Genomic DNA, 16,005 nt, shown 5'->3' with positions numbered 1-16,005 from the left:
CAATACCTTTAGTTTGTATTTCCTGTGATTTTAACGGTTTTGTTTTTAAATTCTCATTCACTAAAGCACCCACTATTTTTACAGGGCCTACAGAAACAATGCTTTGTTCTTGTGTATCCTACTAGATCTGCAGGACAACAAACAGAAGTCAGTCTTGGTGGTTACAGCAGACTTCTATTCCCAATTTTGCCACTGGATCACTATGTGATCTTGGACAAGTCAGTCTTGGTATTTATATGGCTGCATCAGCATAGCATTTGAGCACCTCCCCAATTATTTATAAAATGTAAGTATTTACCCACAGTGCATTATCTTAAAATAGAAAAGGCTCTCAAAGCTTTTTTGCAGATGAGAGGCCTTAGGTGCAAAGCTCTACGTAGTGTAAGTATTGCTAGCAACAAATCATTGCCATAACCCAATGGAGAGAAAGGGGCACAAAACAGTAACATTGCTTTGTTTACCTGAAGGTGCCATTAAAAATAGGAAAACAGTGTTTTACAAACAGGAGATGAAAGATTTTCTCCAGTTTATGATCTAGGAGGTAAACTAACAAAAGCATATTAAAGAACTATTGCATGTGTCCCTTCAATCCAATGAAGTGGATCAACTTTCCATGTTAACAGCAGCTGGAGTAGAGCAGCTCTTCTAAAGGTGAAAGCCAGAAGCTTTTCCTCAACATTCTGCACACATCCGACATGGAACTCAGCAAGGTTAAGAGCAACATATGGCCTCAAATGCAAGTACAACAACAGCCCCATTAGAGAGATTTTTTTTACAAGGATATCCAGCTAGGAACCAAGCCACCATGAAATGTAACATTACCAGACTTGAATAATCCAGAAAGTTTGCTTTTCTTGGCCATCAGTTGTGACTATATGGGTCAAACCAGCAGTAAACCTACAAGAGGGTCCCACTGAAAATTACCCTCAGAACCAGAAGCTTCAAGCACTCTAGAAGTACACTCCTATTCCTCATTCCCCAAGAAAGGGGATGGCCTAAGGGAGAGGATTACAGCAAGAGCTGGAGTTCTGGTTTCATGTGAAACCAGGAAGGCAACTGAGCACGTCTCTTATGCAGAAAAACCCAACATGGAGACTACAGATAGGATGGAACTACAAACTACCCAGGAGGTTCTGTGAACACTAATGGTCATCTTTGACCATTAGACTGCATTTCAGCCAAAGCTAACTTTTGTTCAGTAAGGATCCAGGACTTGGTACTGCTATCAGTGAAGTGATACAAGCAGGCTTCTGCAAACTGATCATTCGCTGCAATTTATAACTTGGCAAAACACTAAAAATCATGTTCTTGTAAGACAGACATTAATTTTGTCCTATGACTGCAGAGCGGTTTACAGGCCACTTCACCTTGAATGGTCTCTTAGGATATGTGTTAACCACTTATGCTAAACAGTCTGTTCCACTGTACATTTAACTGTGACACTCTACCTTTCCCAGACCTGAGGAAGAGCTCTGCGTAACTCGAAAGCTCCTCTCTTACCAACAGAAGTTGGTCCAATGAGAGATATTACCTCACCCACCTAGTCTCTCATTCACTGTAAAGCAAAGTGTGCCACACAAACTCAGTGTGCAGTCCACTGAGGCAAGCTGCTTGTACTCCAATTCCAGTATTCCTTTAAAGAGAGTCTCTGCACTCTGCAGGGGAAGCTCTGCATCAAATCTCAGCCTTTTTATTCCCTCAAAGGGTCTTGTTAAAACACAGCCCCACAAAGATGTGAATATCTAAGATTAATTTCTTGAGGTCTCTTCAAAATGTAAGTGTTTTAATTACAACAAAACACAAGTGCTCCTTCCACAATATCAACAGAACAAAGGAGGAACAGAGTCACATTTATAGTTAGGCTTTTTTTGTGCATGGAGGTGGTATATACTGGGTGGAAAGAAGCTGGTGAGAGATGTGAGCATAATGCCACTGACAGAGGGGAGGGAAAATTGCATGTAAAATGATACATTTGTAGCCTCTTTTGGCAGAAGAGTGTGCCAGTAGCTATACAGTAAAATCTAAGAGTTCTGGCACTATATAAAAGGAGAATGGCTCAAAAATCCCTCGCAAGGCCATTAGGGTCTTTAGATAGAGTCAAAACTGGCTGGGAAAACAGGATTATCTTACACTTCATAAACTACTAAATTTGTCCTGTACTACTCAGTGGAGGATTTACCCTGCAAGTATCAGATCAATGCCAAACAGCAGCCTGGACTTAAAGTGAGATTCACCAAAACAGACTTACAAGTGCTTTCTGAGCAAGTTTTCCACTGGAAGACTAAGGTGGGAGTGTGAGGAGGGCCCTAATCCAAGCTTTCTAGAATATAATGGAAGCTACTCATTTCATAGAATCACAGAATATCACGGCTGGAAGAAGAGATTTCAGGAGGTCATCTAGTCCAATCTCCTGCTCAAAGCAGGACCTATCCTCAACTAAATCATCCCAGCCAGGGCTTTGTCAAGCCAGGCCTTAAAAACCTCTAAGGAAAGAGATTCCACCACCTTCCTAGGTAAAGCATTCCAGTGCCACAGGGAACTTTTAGGGCTGGAAAGAATAAGGCCTGGTCCATACTACACAGTTAGGTAGATGTAAGCAGCTTACATCAAGCTAGCTGCGGAGGCGTCTTCACTTAAATTTGGCTCCCACTGACTAAGTGCCCTGCTATATTTCTGTAATAACACCATCTCCCCAAGTGGTGTAGAGTCATGGTCAGCGTAGTTAGATTGACACAGTGATAGCGCAGACACTTCGTTACTTACATCAACTGTTTCTGGCTACCAAAAGCTGTCCCCCATTGCCCATGCTGACTGCTCTGACCCCAGTGTGAACTCTGCTACTCAGGGGTCAGGTGGACGGGAAGCTGCCCCTTCCTTTTAAAGCCTTGCAAATTTTTGAAGTTCCTCTTCTTGGTTGCCCAGCTTGGCAAGCACACTTAGCAGCTCTCCATTGTTGAGTAACTGCCCAGCAGACCACACCAGCTACACACTGCAAACACACTCTTGCCTGGAGTACAGAGGAAGGGGAAGATCACCTGGGCTTATGTGGAGAAGCAGCTATGAAAGTACAGCTCAAGGTCATCAATGAGCAGATGGCTCGGGAGATGCAGGAGAAAGATTACAACATGGACAAGCAGCAGTACCACATGAAAGCCAAGGAGCTGCGGCAGGCCTACCAGCCCAGACAGGCCAACAGTCGATCTGGTGGAGAACTGCAAACCTGCCATTTTCACAAAGAGTTGCATGCCATCTTTGGCAAACCCCACGAGCACTGTGGATGTTTCAGGAGGAGCCAAAGTCACAGGCCCCTGAACAGCAAGGGGGAAAGGCAACCAGGGGATACAGCTGCACAGTGAGCTAGGAGCTGTTTTTGACTCCCCACAGTCCAGCCAATCCTGACAGTCAAGCATAGGTGAGCCTGATGCAGGGGAAGGAACCTCAGGTAAGTAAGCAATTTGCTTTGAAATTACAGGGTTTGGAACCCCCAATGTAACAGGACATGTCTGTTAATTAACTCTTACATGTGCTAGAAGTAATAGTGGAACAACCAAGAGAGGCAGAGTTGCTATTCGCTTTTCATTTCCCTCTAGAGTTAGGCAAAAAGCCATGAGGAGCAAGACTGCCTGTCAGAAACCGTGCCAGTATTCAGTTCCATTGCCCTCTAAAGCTATAATCATGCCAGCGAGCTATTCCCCACCTCATTTCCCCAGGGCCATACTCACCATGGCTGGTGCCATGTTCTCTAAGTCCCAAGGAGAGGCGAGAATGTAGTGCTTACAAGTATTGGGGTATAAGGGGAGTGAGTTCAGTATCTTCAGTTTTGAATTTCATTGTGAATACACTGACAATGTGTCATAAACAGATAGCTAAGGGTTAATGTCTCTTCCACCTGAAGCACCTGACCAGAGGACCAATCAGGAAACCGGATTTTTTTTTCAACTCTGGGTGGAGGGAGTTTGTCTCTGAGTCTTTGTTTTCTGCCTGCCTGCTTTCTCTGAGCTTTGGAGAAGTAGTTCTACTTTCTAATCTTCTGTTTCTAAGTGTAAGGACAAAGAGATCAGATAGTAAGTTCTATGGTTTCTTTTCTTTGGTATTTGCATGAATATAAGTGCTGGAGTGCTTTGATTTGTCTTTTTGAATAAGGCTGTTTATTCAAAATTCTTTTAAGCAATTGCCCTGTATTGTATCATCTAAATACAGAGAGAACATTTGGATGTATTTTTCTTTCTTTTTATATAAAGCTTTCTTTTAAGACCTGTTGGAGTTTTTCTTTACTTCAGGGAAATTGAGTCTGTACTCACCAGGGAATTGGTGGGAGGAAGAAATCAAAGGGAGATCTGTGTGTTGGATTGCTAGCCTGATGTTGCATTCCCTCTGGGGGAATAGGAAAGTACTTTTTGTTTCCAGGATTGGGAACAGAGAGGGAGATTCACTCTGTTTGGATTCACAGAGCTGGTGTCTGTGTATCTCTCCAGGAGCACCTGGAGGGGGGAAGGGAAAAAGGATTATTTCCCTTTGTTGTGAGACTCAAGGGATTTGGGTCTTGGGGTCCCCAGGGAAGGTTTTTCAGAGGGACCAGAGTGCCCCAAAACACTCTAATTTTTTGGGTGGTGGCAGCAGGTACCAGGTCCAAGCTGGTAACTAAGCTTGGAGGTTTTTCATGCTAACCCCCATATTTTGGACGCTAAGGTCCAAATCTGGGACTAAGGTTATGATACAATGGTACCTGTCTGTTGTATGTGTAGCTGCTGCCACTGTGGCCTTTAGAGTCTCCCTCTCCACACCCACAAAATGCTTGAGCCAGACACAGCGGAGAAAGAGGATGACTCAGGATGACATGGTCCAGGAGATCCTGCAAGCCAGTACTGCATCAGAGAATGAGAGCAGGGCCTGGAGGATCACCCTTGCAGATTGCACAGAGAAGGACAGAGTGAAGAGGAGAAAGGTGCTGGAAAAGGAATGGAAAGTGCAGCAGAAGGTGCTTGCACATCTCAAACAGCAAATGGAGAAGCTGCAGACTCTGGCAGAGCTGCAGGTTCAAAACCCTGTGATCACTTCCCTCTGCAGTCTATAGAGAGCTCAATATCAGGAGCGCTGATATTGAGTTTTGATTGCAGGGTTCATGTTACAGAATAAATGTTTTTTGGAACAAAATTCATATTTATTAGATCACAACATATGCTGTCTTGTGCTAAGCAGATCTGACAGCAACCAATTTCTTGCTACTTCACTTTTTCACAGAACATGTATTATTCACAGACAATATCAATCGTTGCATTGGCAATCTTATTCCCACACACAGCACTCACTACAACCTTCGTACCAGGCTCCATAAGAGCAAGGCCAGGAAGAGCACACTACAGCAATGCACACTACTCTGGCTCACAATTACAATGGTCTTTTCGAAGCCTCCTTGAACCATATAGCTCTGCATTGAGCTGTAATAGCTCCCATATCTAGATGTTCAAATTCAACAGCTGCTCCACCTCTTCTCTGCACCCCAGCAGAAATTTTCCCCTTTGCTTCACAGATATTAGGCAGGTCACAAAAGGCAGCTATGGGATATATTTTTCTTACCGAGGTCCAATCTTATAAGTAAAAGAACGCCAGTGACCCTTCAAAATGACCAAAGATACAGTCAACTGTCTTTCTGCAGCTGCTGATAATGTAGTTGAAGCACTCCTTTGTGTTGCTGAATTGACCGGTGTACAGCTTCATGAGCCATGAGTGCAAGAGGTAGGCTGCATCTTCCAGAATCGCTACTGGCATTTCAATATTCCCAATGGGAATCTGTCAGTCAGGAAAGAAAGTCCTTGTTTGCAGTTTTCTGAACAGTCCTCTGTTGTTAAAGATGTGCACGTCATGCACCTTTCCTGACCAGCCCACACTGATGTCAGTAAACCATCCCTAGTTAGTGGATCCAGTGGACCCCAGAAATGTTTGCACTGCCCTTTCTGTTGATGTACATGGTAAGGTGATCTGATGCTAAAATAGAGATATGCACGCCATCTATTGCCCCACTGCAGTTTGAGAATCCCATTGCTGCAAAACCATTCACTATGTCCTGCACATTGCCCAGAGCCACAGTCCTGCATAGCAGGACATGATTTAATGGACTTGCACGCTTGCATCACAATGGCCCCTGCAGTGGATTTCCCCAACTCCGAATTGATTCCCAACTGGCCAGTAATGATTTGGCATCCACAATGCACGTCGCCACTAGATTCTCAACTGTCAGCGCAGCTCTCATTTTGGTATCCCTGGCTGGAGAGCTGGGGCGAGTTCGGCACACAGATCCAGGAACGTGGCCTTGTATAACCAAAAGTTCTGCAGCCACAGCTTATCATCCCAAACCTACATGACAATGCGATCCCACCAGTCAGTGTTTGCTTCTCAGGCCCAGTACCAGTGCTCCACTATCTCTAGCTGCTCCATGAAAGCCTCCAACAGCCTTGAATTGTTTCTTTTTCTGTCCCACAGCAATCTAGCCTCCAAAGAATCATCATGTTCCCCATGGCTCCTTTTGCAGTCCTGCAAATACCGGAGGATCAGGCGCCCTGTGCTTGCAACACTAATGACAATAGTGCAGAGCTACGTAGGCTCCATGCTTCTGTCATAAGAACAGCCATACTGGATCAGACCAAAGGTCCATCTAGCCCAGTATCCTATCTACCAACAGTGGCCAGTGCCAGGTGCCCCAAAGGGAATGAACAGAACAGGTAATAATGAAGTGATCCATCCCGTCACCCATTCCCAGCTTCTGGCAAAGAAACAAAGGCTAGGGACACCAGCCCAGCCCAGCCTGGCTAGCAGCCATTGATGGACCTATCCTCCATGAACTTCTCTAGTTCTTTTCTGAATCCAGTTATAGTCTTGGCCTGCACAACATCATCTGGCAAGGAGTTCCACAAGTTGACTGTGCATTGTGTGAAAAAATGCTTCCTTTTGTTTTAAATGTGCTGTCAGAGATAATGGCCAGTGAGATGGGATATGCAGATTTTGAACAGGTGTGGACTATTATGGGATAGAGAACACTGTATTATGGGAAGTTGACCCCATACTCCCAGTCACCCCTGGATGACCTGTTTCAGCCCCATCAGACATTGCAAAGCCTTTCCAAAATAGCCTGTTCTGGATGGTGGTAAGTTGCACAGTGGGATAGCTGCCCACAGTACCCTGCATTCTGCATTGATACAAGTGTTTCTGTTGAGGACATGCACTGCCAACATATGGAGCAAAGTGTAGACACACAAAAGTGATGTACTAATTGCGATGGCTGTATACCAATGTAACTTAGGTCGATAAAATTTTATAATGTAGACATGGCCTAAACTTCATATTACTCAACAGCAGCATCTACAGGCTTACTAAAGGCGCTAAACCAACTGGCTCTAAAAGAAATTTCCTTGTGCAATCTGCAGATATCATTCAACATCACTTCTCCTACAAATTCCTATTTTGGAAGTTATTTAATGAGTGATATGGAAAAATACTGAAGTTGCAGCTGATAAATTCTAGTGTTTTGGGGATTTTGACCATTGCTGCATACTGAAAAGTTTTCATTGAGCTGTCCATAAGGATGCCCATGTTTTCTTCTTCAGTGGTTATAATTAATATAGTAACAACCAAAGTGTACAATTATACCTGCCAATGCACACTTTCCTGCATTTGTTAATAATTAATTTAATCTGCCATTGCGCTGTCCATTCACTTCAGAGGGACCTAAAAAACTTAAGTTCCTCACAGATTTGTCTAGTCTTTATTCACCTAAATAATTTTATTATTTGCAAATTTTGCCACCTCACTGCTCACTCCCTTTTCCAGATCACCGATTGTTGTGTTAAACACCATTGGCCCTAGTGCAGAACCTCACGCAGCCTGTTAACCTTTTGCCATGTTGAAAAAATTGCCATTTATTCCTACTCTGTTTTCTTGTCTCTGCTAGTTTCTGATCCATGACAGAAGTTTACCTCTAATCCTACGGCTACTTGGTTTCCTTAGTAGCCTCTTGTAAGGTGTTTTGTCATACTTCCTCACTACCATCACCCCTTCCAACTCCAGGTCAGCAGGCTTCAATTAACAGAGTCCATGACTACACAAAATGAGGTTATAAGTTTGGCTGATAAAGGTAACAGTGTTTATGTACAGTAATATATTTAGAATTCTGCAAGGCATTTGACTTGGTACCGCAGAACATTTTGATTTTAAAAACCTAGAACGGTATAAAGTTAACATGGCACACATTAAATGGACTTAAAATTGGCAACCTAGTAGGTCTCAAATGTAATTTAATGGGTTTTTCTAGCGTGGTCCTACAGGGATTGGTTCTTGGCCTTACGCTATTTAACATTTTTATCAATGACCTGGAAGAAGATAGAATCAATCACTGATCGAGTTCGCAGATGATGCAAAAATTAGGGGAGTGATAAATAATGAAGAGGATAGGTCACTGATTAAGGACAATCTTGATCACATGGTAAACTGGACAAGCAAAATATGCATTTTTAAAGCTACATGTTAAACATATCTAGGAATAAAGAATACTTACAGGATGGGGGACTATCTGGGAAGCACTGACTTTGAAAAAGACTGAGGGCTGTTGGGTATAACCAGATGAACATAAGCTCCCAATATGATGCTGTCGCCAAAAGAGCTAATGCAATCCTGGTATGCATAAATAAAGGAATCTCAAGTAGAAACAGATTGGTTCTCTTACCTCTGTATTTGGCACAGGTGCAACCATTGCTGGAATTGTGTCCCCATTTCTGGTGCCCACAATTCAAGAAGGATGCTCATAAATTGGAGAGACTTCAGAGACATGCCACAAGAGCAATTAAAGGATTAGAAAACATACCCTCTGAGTCTATTGAGCTTAACAAAGACAGCTCAGGGATGACTTGATTATGGTCTACAAGTACCTACACAGGGAACAAATATTTAATAATGAACTCTTCAATCTAACAGAGGTATAACATGATCCAATGTCTGGAAGTTGAAGCTATATAAATAGAGTGGAAATAAGGGATACATTTTTGACAGTGAATAACTAGCCATTTGAACAATTTACCAAGGTATGTGATGGAGTCTTCACCACTGAATCTCTAAAATCAAGATTGGATGTTGTTATTCAGGTCAGACTAGGTGATCATAATGGTATCTCCAGGTCTTGGTATCTATGAGAATAAAGCCTAGATGCAGGGCTCTGTCTCCTTCCCTGACACTTCACATCAGTGCCTTTGCTAGTCATCTAGAGTGGTTGTGTTGCCTCAGAGAGGCCAGAGTAGGGGCAGAGGAGAGAGAAGAGTATATGGGGGTGGGAGCGCTACAGCTGTTGCTCATGACAGCTAAGAACACGCGTGTAGGCATCTTTACTAGAGAAGCCTCAACTTTTTGGGGGAGTATTCCAAGGGAAAAGCCTGTGTGCTGCAATCTAGCCTTAGAGACCAGAATTCCCACGATGCCTTGGGGAAAGGGGGAGAGACTTCCTCATGCAGGCAGAGCAGGGGGTAGATGCCATTTTGGGGAAAGGAGTGAGATTTCTGCTGTGGAGCTCTGTCCATACCAGGAGCTGCTGCTAGGAAGCCAGGAGCTGCTGCTGGGCCTGCAGGGGCTTTGACCAAGCAGGGAGCCTCAGAGGCTGTTGGTGGTTTCACTGGGGCCAGGGCAGAGACTGTTGCAGTGCCTAGAGCTGACTGAGGTGGGCCTGCAGTGAAGGAACTATGAGTAACCCCAGCTCTTGCAAGCGAAGAGACACAGCAGAGGGATTGAGAGATCTTCCCACCAAACCAGCACCTAGAGGGGCTGACATTTGGTGAAGCCAGCTCCAATCATCAGTGGGGTTGTTGCCTTGGCGGGACTGATACACAGAACCAAACAGGATGCTGTCTCCAGCTGCAGATCTCCAAGCATACCCCCGCAAGCATCTAGGACTCTGAAATCAAAAGGAGAGTTCACTGTGGGTGGGGTAAATGGTGACAGTGTAAATGCCAGTTGCACAAGTTTCAGTTTTTATTGTATACTATATTTGTTAACTATATTCAACTGCCCCCTGTGGATTTAAATTAATAGTGACATAATCTTAGAGTGTTATACCCTGATTTTTTAAGTTAAGTAAACATGTATTAACTAATTAAAATATACTGGGTATATATTATTTATAATTGGTATTTGATATTATTTATTAATAGAATAGCTTTAGCTTTATTCCTGGAGGTTCCCAAGGCACACCATTGAGTGTGTACAGGGGCCAGCCAGGTGGAGGCACCGCCAATTTTAAATTCTTTTAGGAGTAAAGGGATTGCAGCAGAGGGGTGAGTAGAGGATTCCCACCTATCCAACAGCACCACTGGGATACTCCGGATCTTCTTTAAAGTCAACATCTGGCATCCAGGCACACAGGTGAGTGTTGCCTGCTCCTGAGTAACCCAGGGAAGAAAGGGGGGTTACAAATGTATTATGAAAGAGGAATAAATTAAGTGGATTGCTACTGGCCGAACAGCAACACCAGTCACTGCAAATCAAACTGACTCTCAGGCCTACGGAGCAAACTTCAAGTGGAGGCAGAAACAGAGCACTCCCACCAAGAAAAACATTTTTCCATGTGCCCATTTCTGCACAATAACGTTTCAACTACATACAGAGAGGTGAAAGCCAGAGAGGAGGGGAGCTGGGAATCTCAAAGGAAATGAGCTAAAAATCAAACACTCCACCCCACCCCCACCCCTCATCTATAATCCAACACGAAAGAGATAACAGGCAAACAGCAAGAGGTCATCTTCAAAGGGCTGGTTGCCAAGGGAAGCAAGTGCAAAGGCAGAAGGCATGTCTCCATCAAAGTCCAGCAGCTGCCAAAGACAAGAGGTACAGCTTCCCTGGGGGTTGGAGGGAAATTTAGACATGGAGAACACAGTACTAGGAAGCAGCTGGCTCCTGGAATATAAAAATTGGTGATTTTGTGCTTCTCAGCAGGGAGAGGACAAGACAAAAAAGGTCTAAAATATCGTTTCCCTCCCCCAAACGACTTTTGCCTATTGAATACCTAAACCATTATCTAGATACATGAGAAAAAATGCCCCACTGAGCCAGTCCAACAACAACAATTAGAAGAGGCCCAAGGACGGCCCTTTCCTTCATTTAAACAGCAGATTTTCAAATTACAACTCAGTATAAGTGGGCAAAGAGGGGTGTTGGAGGAATGACTATTAGGTATTTACATTAGGAACATTCCTGAGCGAAGTCAAAACACTTGCCTCCTCCCCACCCAACCCCCATCAGAAATCAGAGCCTGTAGAGATTAGTCCCACAATAGGAAGGGCTATGTGATTTTTATTTAACACCATAGGGACAAAACAAATGGAATCATCCACAAAATGCCAAGTCCTGGAATAATGCTTACACCCTTTGTAGCAAATAAACAAAAAAACAGTCAGTCGGTCACCTTAAGACCAGACTCAATCTCATCTGCTCACACCACCCCATTTCAAACAGTTTGATTATTGGTTTTCTCAAGTGTTGCTACCTTGCTGTACAGCAGAACATATTCAAATTATCTGTGAAGTCAGCTGTGCAAGATCCCACCATCTGCTCTTTCATGCCAGACAAAACTTGCCACTGCTCTCCAAGTCAGGACAACACCTACACTTCAGTCATGTTTCTGAAACCTTATTTATTTGTAAGCTTGCTATGAAAACTGACAGATGAGAGGTCAGAAGCTCTATATTTTGTTTACATGATTCTGCCTGTAACAATCCAGATAGTTATAAATAAGCAACTGTACTGAGCTTACATTAAATCGGACACATCCTGTACTGAAAATGTGGTGTCACTAAAGGCAGCATAAATGGGATCTTACTAACAGCCCTCATTAGCTTCAAAACCAGGGTGTTGCCAACTCACATGATTTTACTGTGTGCTTCTAAATATTTGGTTGCATTTTTTAAGCTCCCACTCTTGAAAAGATGAGAATACATGAATAAGAATTTCAGCTTTCGTTTTAAAAAAAGTTCTTAGCCCTAATGATTGCAGAGAAAAAAGTGCACCCTGAAACAAATAAAAAGCCTCAAACTTGCATGTTAAAAAAAAATCTTTATAAACATTTTGTGTTGTCAACACTGAAATCAGGAGTTGGAGAGAGGGAATTTACTCTCAGAACTCTAAACCTACAAGCCCTGATCACTGGAGCAGACAAACCAGCCACTGGAGAAATGCAAGTTTATTTTGGGGGGAGAAAACCAAAAAGCCTGCCTTGCCTAGATTCTCAAACATCACTTCGACCCTCTTAGGCATGACCCTTCCACATGGCAAAGCAAACCACCCAGCCAGCTCACAAACCTCTGAAATGCAGCTCTGAAATTACCATGCAAGAACAGAACAGAAGTTATTTGAGTCAATTTATTCCCTTTCCAAAGCACAAAAAATCTTTCCCATAGGCCTGAAGACTTCAAAATGTTATGGTCTAGCTGACACACAGGAGATGCCCCCTTTTCTCCTCCTCTGGTCTGGGTTTAGGAAAAATACAGGGAAGCGCAAAGTTTCAGTTTACACTGAAGAATGCTGGTACCTTGGAGTATGAACACTAACAGTCCTTACAACTATTTGGTCTGAATAGAAAAGTATGAGCCAGCTATACCATACACTTCTTCCATTCTCTCACATAGAAAAACCTGCAGCAGAGGGTCCAAGGAGTAGGGCGACCAGATGTCTGGATTTTATAGGGACAGTCCTGATATTCGGGGCTCTTTCTTATCTAGGTGCTTATTACCCCACGCCCCTGTCCTGATTTTTTATACTTGCTATCTGGTAACTTTACTCAGGAGGAAAAATTTTTTTAAATTTATTGTCCCAAGTCTGACTCAAAGAAAATTTTAAAGCCTACCAGGAGAGTAAGTAGCACAATTTCTCGTTGGGGCACCTATAAGATTTTACAAAACTTAATCCCGTTATATTTGAGAGGAAAATTTTCCATGAGATGAAGGTCTTGGGATCAAGATAGTCTCTGCAAGGCTCTGAATGGCTTACTGTGGCTAGACATGCATAATTTGCCACCAACAGAAGATGAATCTATTTCATAAATCAGCATGCAGAAGAAGCCCAGATGAACCTTTGAGTACTTAAACATCAGGTTCAGTAAGGTGTCACAGGGCCAGAGAAGGAGCACATATTAAAAAGAGTTTGGATTTTCCCTTCATTTGTCTGCTAATAGGTACTATTAGAACCACAAAGAAGTTTTACTGATTCTCTGAATAAGATGAAGTACAGATGCCTTGACTAAGGCAAACAGATCTGCATACATCTAAATAGGTCTTAAATCTCCAAGTGGTAAGAAATGTTTGTAAAGCCATTTGTTAATTTCCAGGAGCACACAGCTCAGCCCCCCTCCACCTGCCCACACGAGCTAGTTTTGGACATCTGAGTGCAGACCTTTTACTATGACATTTCATATTAAGTTTACAGCAGGGGTCAGCAACCTTTCAGAAGTGGTGTGCCAAGTCTTCATTTATTCACTCTAGTTTAAGGTTTCGCATGCTGGTAATATGTGTTAATGTTTTTAGAAAGTCTCTTTCTATAAGTCTAATATGTAACTAAACTATTGTTGTATGTAAAGTAAATAAGGTTTTTACAAATGTTTAAGAAGCTTCATTTAAAATTAAATTAAAATGCAGACCCCCCCAGAACGGTGGCCAGGACGTGGGCAGCGTGAGTGCCATTGAAAATCAGCTCACCTGCCGCCTCCGGCACCCGTGCCATAGGTTGCCTAGCCCTGGTCACCAGCATACTCATAGCTGGTATTTCCCCTGAGGAGGAATTTCTCTGAGAATTCAAACACCATGTTTTACCCAGCTTGGCGTTTCATCTTGAGCAGTAGATGGCATGGAACATGAGTAGGCACTACCCTACTTTTGCGCTCTGCAAGATTACTCCCTAGTGAGGGAATTTTAAATGAGATGGTGAGATGACAAGTGTTTCAGGGACATGTTATAGGGGATGGGAGTGAGAGAGACTTCAGGAATGTTTTGGCTTCCAAAGTGTGCCCTTCTCACTAGCTAGCCTGTTAGAATCAGACAGTCTGGGGCTGTAACCTTACACTCATTTCTTTTCCTTCTACGCTATGTTTTTAGACAACTTCATCCATTCTCATGGCTTTAACTAACAGCTCTATGCAGACTCGCCCTGGACTTCCACCTCCATCTGTGACCTCGCCCCTCTACCATGAAGTATTTCTACCTGTCTCCAACTTGTCCTCCTTCAAACTCAGGATGTCAGAAACTGAACTCTTAATTCTTCCCCCAAATCCTCAGTAGTGACACTATGTGCTGAAAAGAAAAAAATCCCACATCGTTTTTAAACATATGTAGAATTTCCATCTCCATCACAGTACTGTTATAGGACAGAGTGAAGGTTGTTTGGGTGCCCTGACTGTGCATTTCTTGACAGTTAAGGTTAACAAAATCCAAACATTAACTCTGAATTTTCTTGGTTTATAATGGTTGGCTTTGGGACAATTACAACATCATCTTACAATTACCTGCATTAGTGATAAGTACTCAACTTTTTCTCCAGCTTGATGTAGCTGTGTCTAAAAAAGGAAATTCTTAACTAAAAATTTCATACACGAACATTAAACAAGAAATTCAAGAGAATTTGTCACAGCTCAGGCAACTGCACCTATATTTCTCCCTCATGGTCCATCCAGGGCATCCACTCTAGGCTCCCAGCTTCTCAGTGGTCACATCTCTTGGGTAAAATCAACAAGGAGTACTTGTGGCACCTTAGAGACTAACAAATTTATTTGGGCATAAGCAACCCCCATCTTCTCATGTACTATGTATATACACCTTCCTACTGTATTTTCCACTCCATGCATCTGATGAAGTGGGTTTTAGCCCACAAAAGCTTATGCCCAGATAGGTGTCACAAGTACTCCTCACTGTTTGAGGATACAGACTAACACGGCTACTACTCTGAAACCTCTCTCTTGGATAGAGACCCACACCTCTCTCCTTCCTAACTGGATGTTTTCCAGGCTGTACAAGCAAGCCAGACTGTCTAAACAGGCCAGCACTTGTACTTGGCCTTCTCTCTGGAAGCTATAATTAGCATAATGGCCTGCAGTTACAAGTTACCACACAGCTCTTTGTATGGAAGCACATTTATTTTTTAGGTGAAAGCATTACACAGAAGAAGATGTACTAAAAACGAAGAACGAACCTACAAGCATGCCAAAAACTTTACTAGAGGTCACCCCAACTCCAACTTGGCAGTTTGGTAGGAGTCAGTCATTCAAAACCCACAACTGGGTTTCCCTTATGGTTAAAAGTAGACACCCCTGCCCCAAACAGCTTACAATCTAAATAGACAAGTCACAACCAGGATGGGGGAGGGAGTACAAACACAAGCAGAATGAGCAATGGGATGGTGTCAAACGTTATGTTAGTTCCATAATATAGATTTGAGTGGGTTCACTTAGGAGGGGATCAGCTAACTTAAAAGAAATTGGCAAGGTTGGGCGGGGGGTGAAGGATCAGGCCAGGGAGTGGAAGCTAAAGAGGGGCAGGTATGAAGTGGAGCTGAGGTGAAGAGACTGAGCCCACGTCCAGACTACCCCGCCGTATCAGCGGGTTAAAATCGATTGCTCGGGGATCGATATATCACGTCTAATCTAGACGCGATATATCGATCCCCGAGCGCGCTTATATCGATTCCGGAACTCCATCAACCCCAACGGAGTTCCGGAATCGACACAGAGAGCCGCGGACATCGATCCCGCGCCGTCTGGACGGGTGAGTAATTCGATCTTAGATATTCGACTTCAGCTACGTTATTCACGTAGCTGAAGTTGCATATCTAAGATCGATTTTCCTCCCCTAGTCTGGACCAGCCCTGAGGGAGGAGAAGAGTTGAAGCAAAACAAACAGCCAAAACAGCACACGACAGAGAAAGTCAGAACTGTGTAGTTTTGACTGGAATGTCTAAGGGTGAAAAAAAGGTCCTGCTCTGGCTGCTGCT

The 16,005-nt window shown here is 43.3% G+C and overlaps 1 protein-coding gene across 4 annotated transcripts in view; it reads right to left on the bottom strand.

Annotated features, from left to right (window-relative positions):
• ZNRF3 (zinc and ring finger 3) overlaps window positions 1–16,005 on the bottom strand; it is a 205,526-nt gene that overhangs the window by 109,242 nt on the left and 80,279 nt on the right. The window contains exons 2-3 of one of the 4 annotated variants that reach the window (XM_050924034.1): window positions 10,330–10,415; window positions 9,912–9,931 (exon numbers count right to left, since the gene is read on the bottom strand). The exons of 2 other annotated variants lie outside the window; for them this stretch is intronic. In XM_050924034.1, coding sequence (XP_050779991.1) covers window positions 9,912–9,923 — 12 coding nt within the window. In that variant the 5' untranslated portion in view covers window positions 9,924–9,931; window positions 10,330–10,415. The remainder of the gene's footprint in view (window positions 1–9,911; window positions 9,932–10,329; window positions 10,416–16,005) is intronic. One more of the 4 variants, XM_050924033.1, reaches the window with a different exon arrangement.

The sequence above is a fragment of the Gopherus flavomarginatus genome, chromosome 15 (assembly GCF_025201925.1).
Source record: "Gopherus flavomarginatus isolate rGopFla2 chromosome 15, rGopFla2.mat.asm, whole genome shotgun sequence".
Classification (NCBI taxonomy): domain Eukaryota; kingdom Metazoa; phylum Chordata; order Testudines; family Testudinidae; genus Gopherus; species Gopherus flavomarginatus.
The sequence above is the reverse complement of the archived record's forward strand: the minus strand, read 5'-3'. Positions and strand labels throughout refer to the sequence as shown.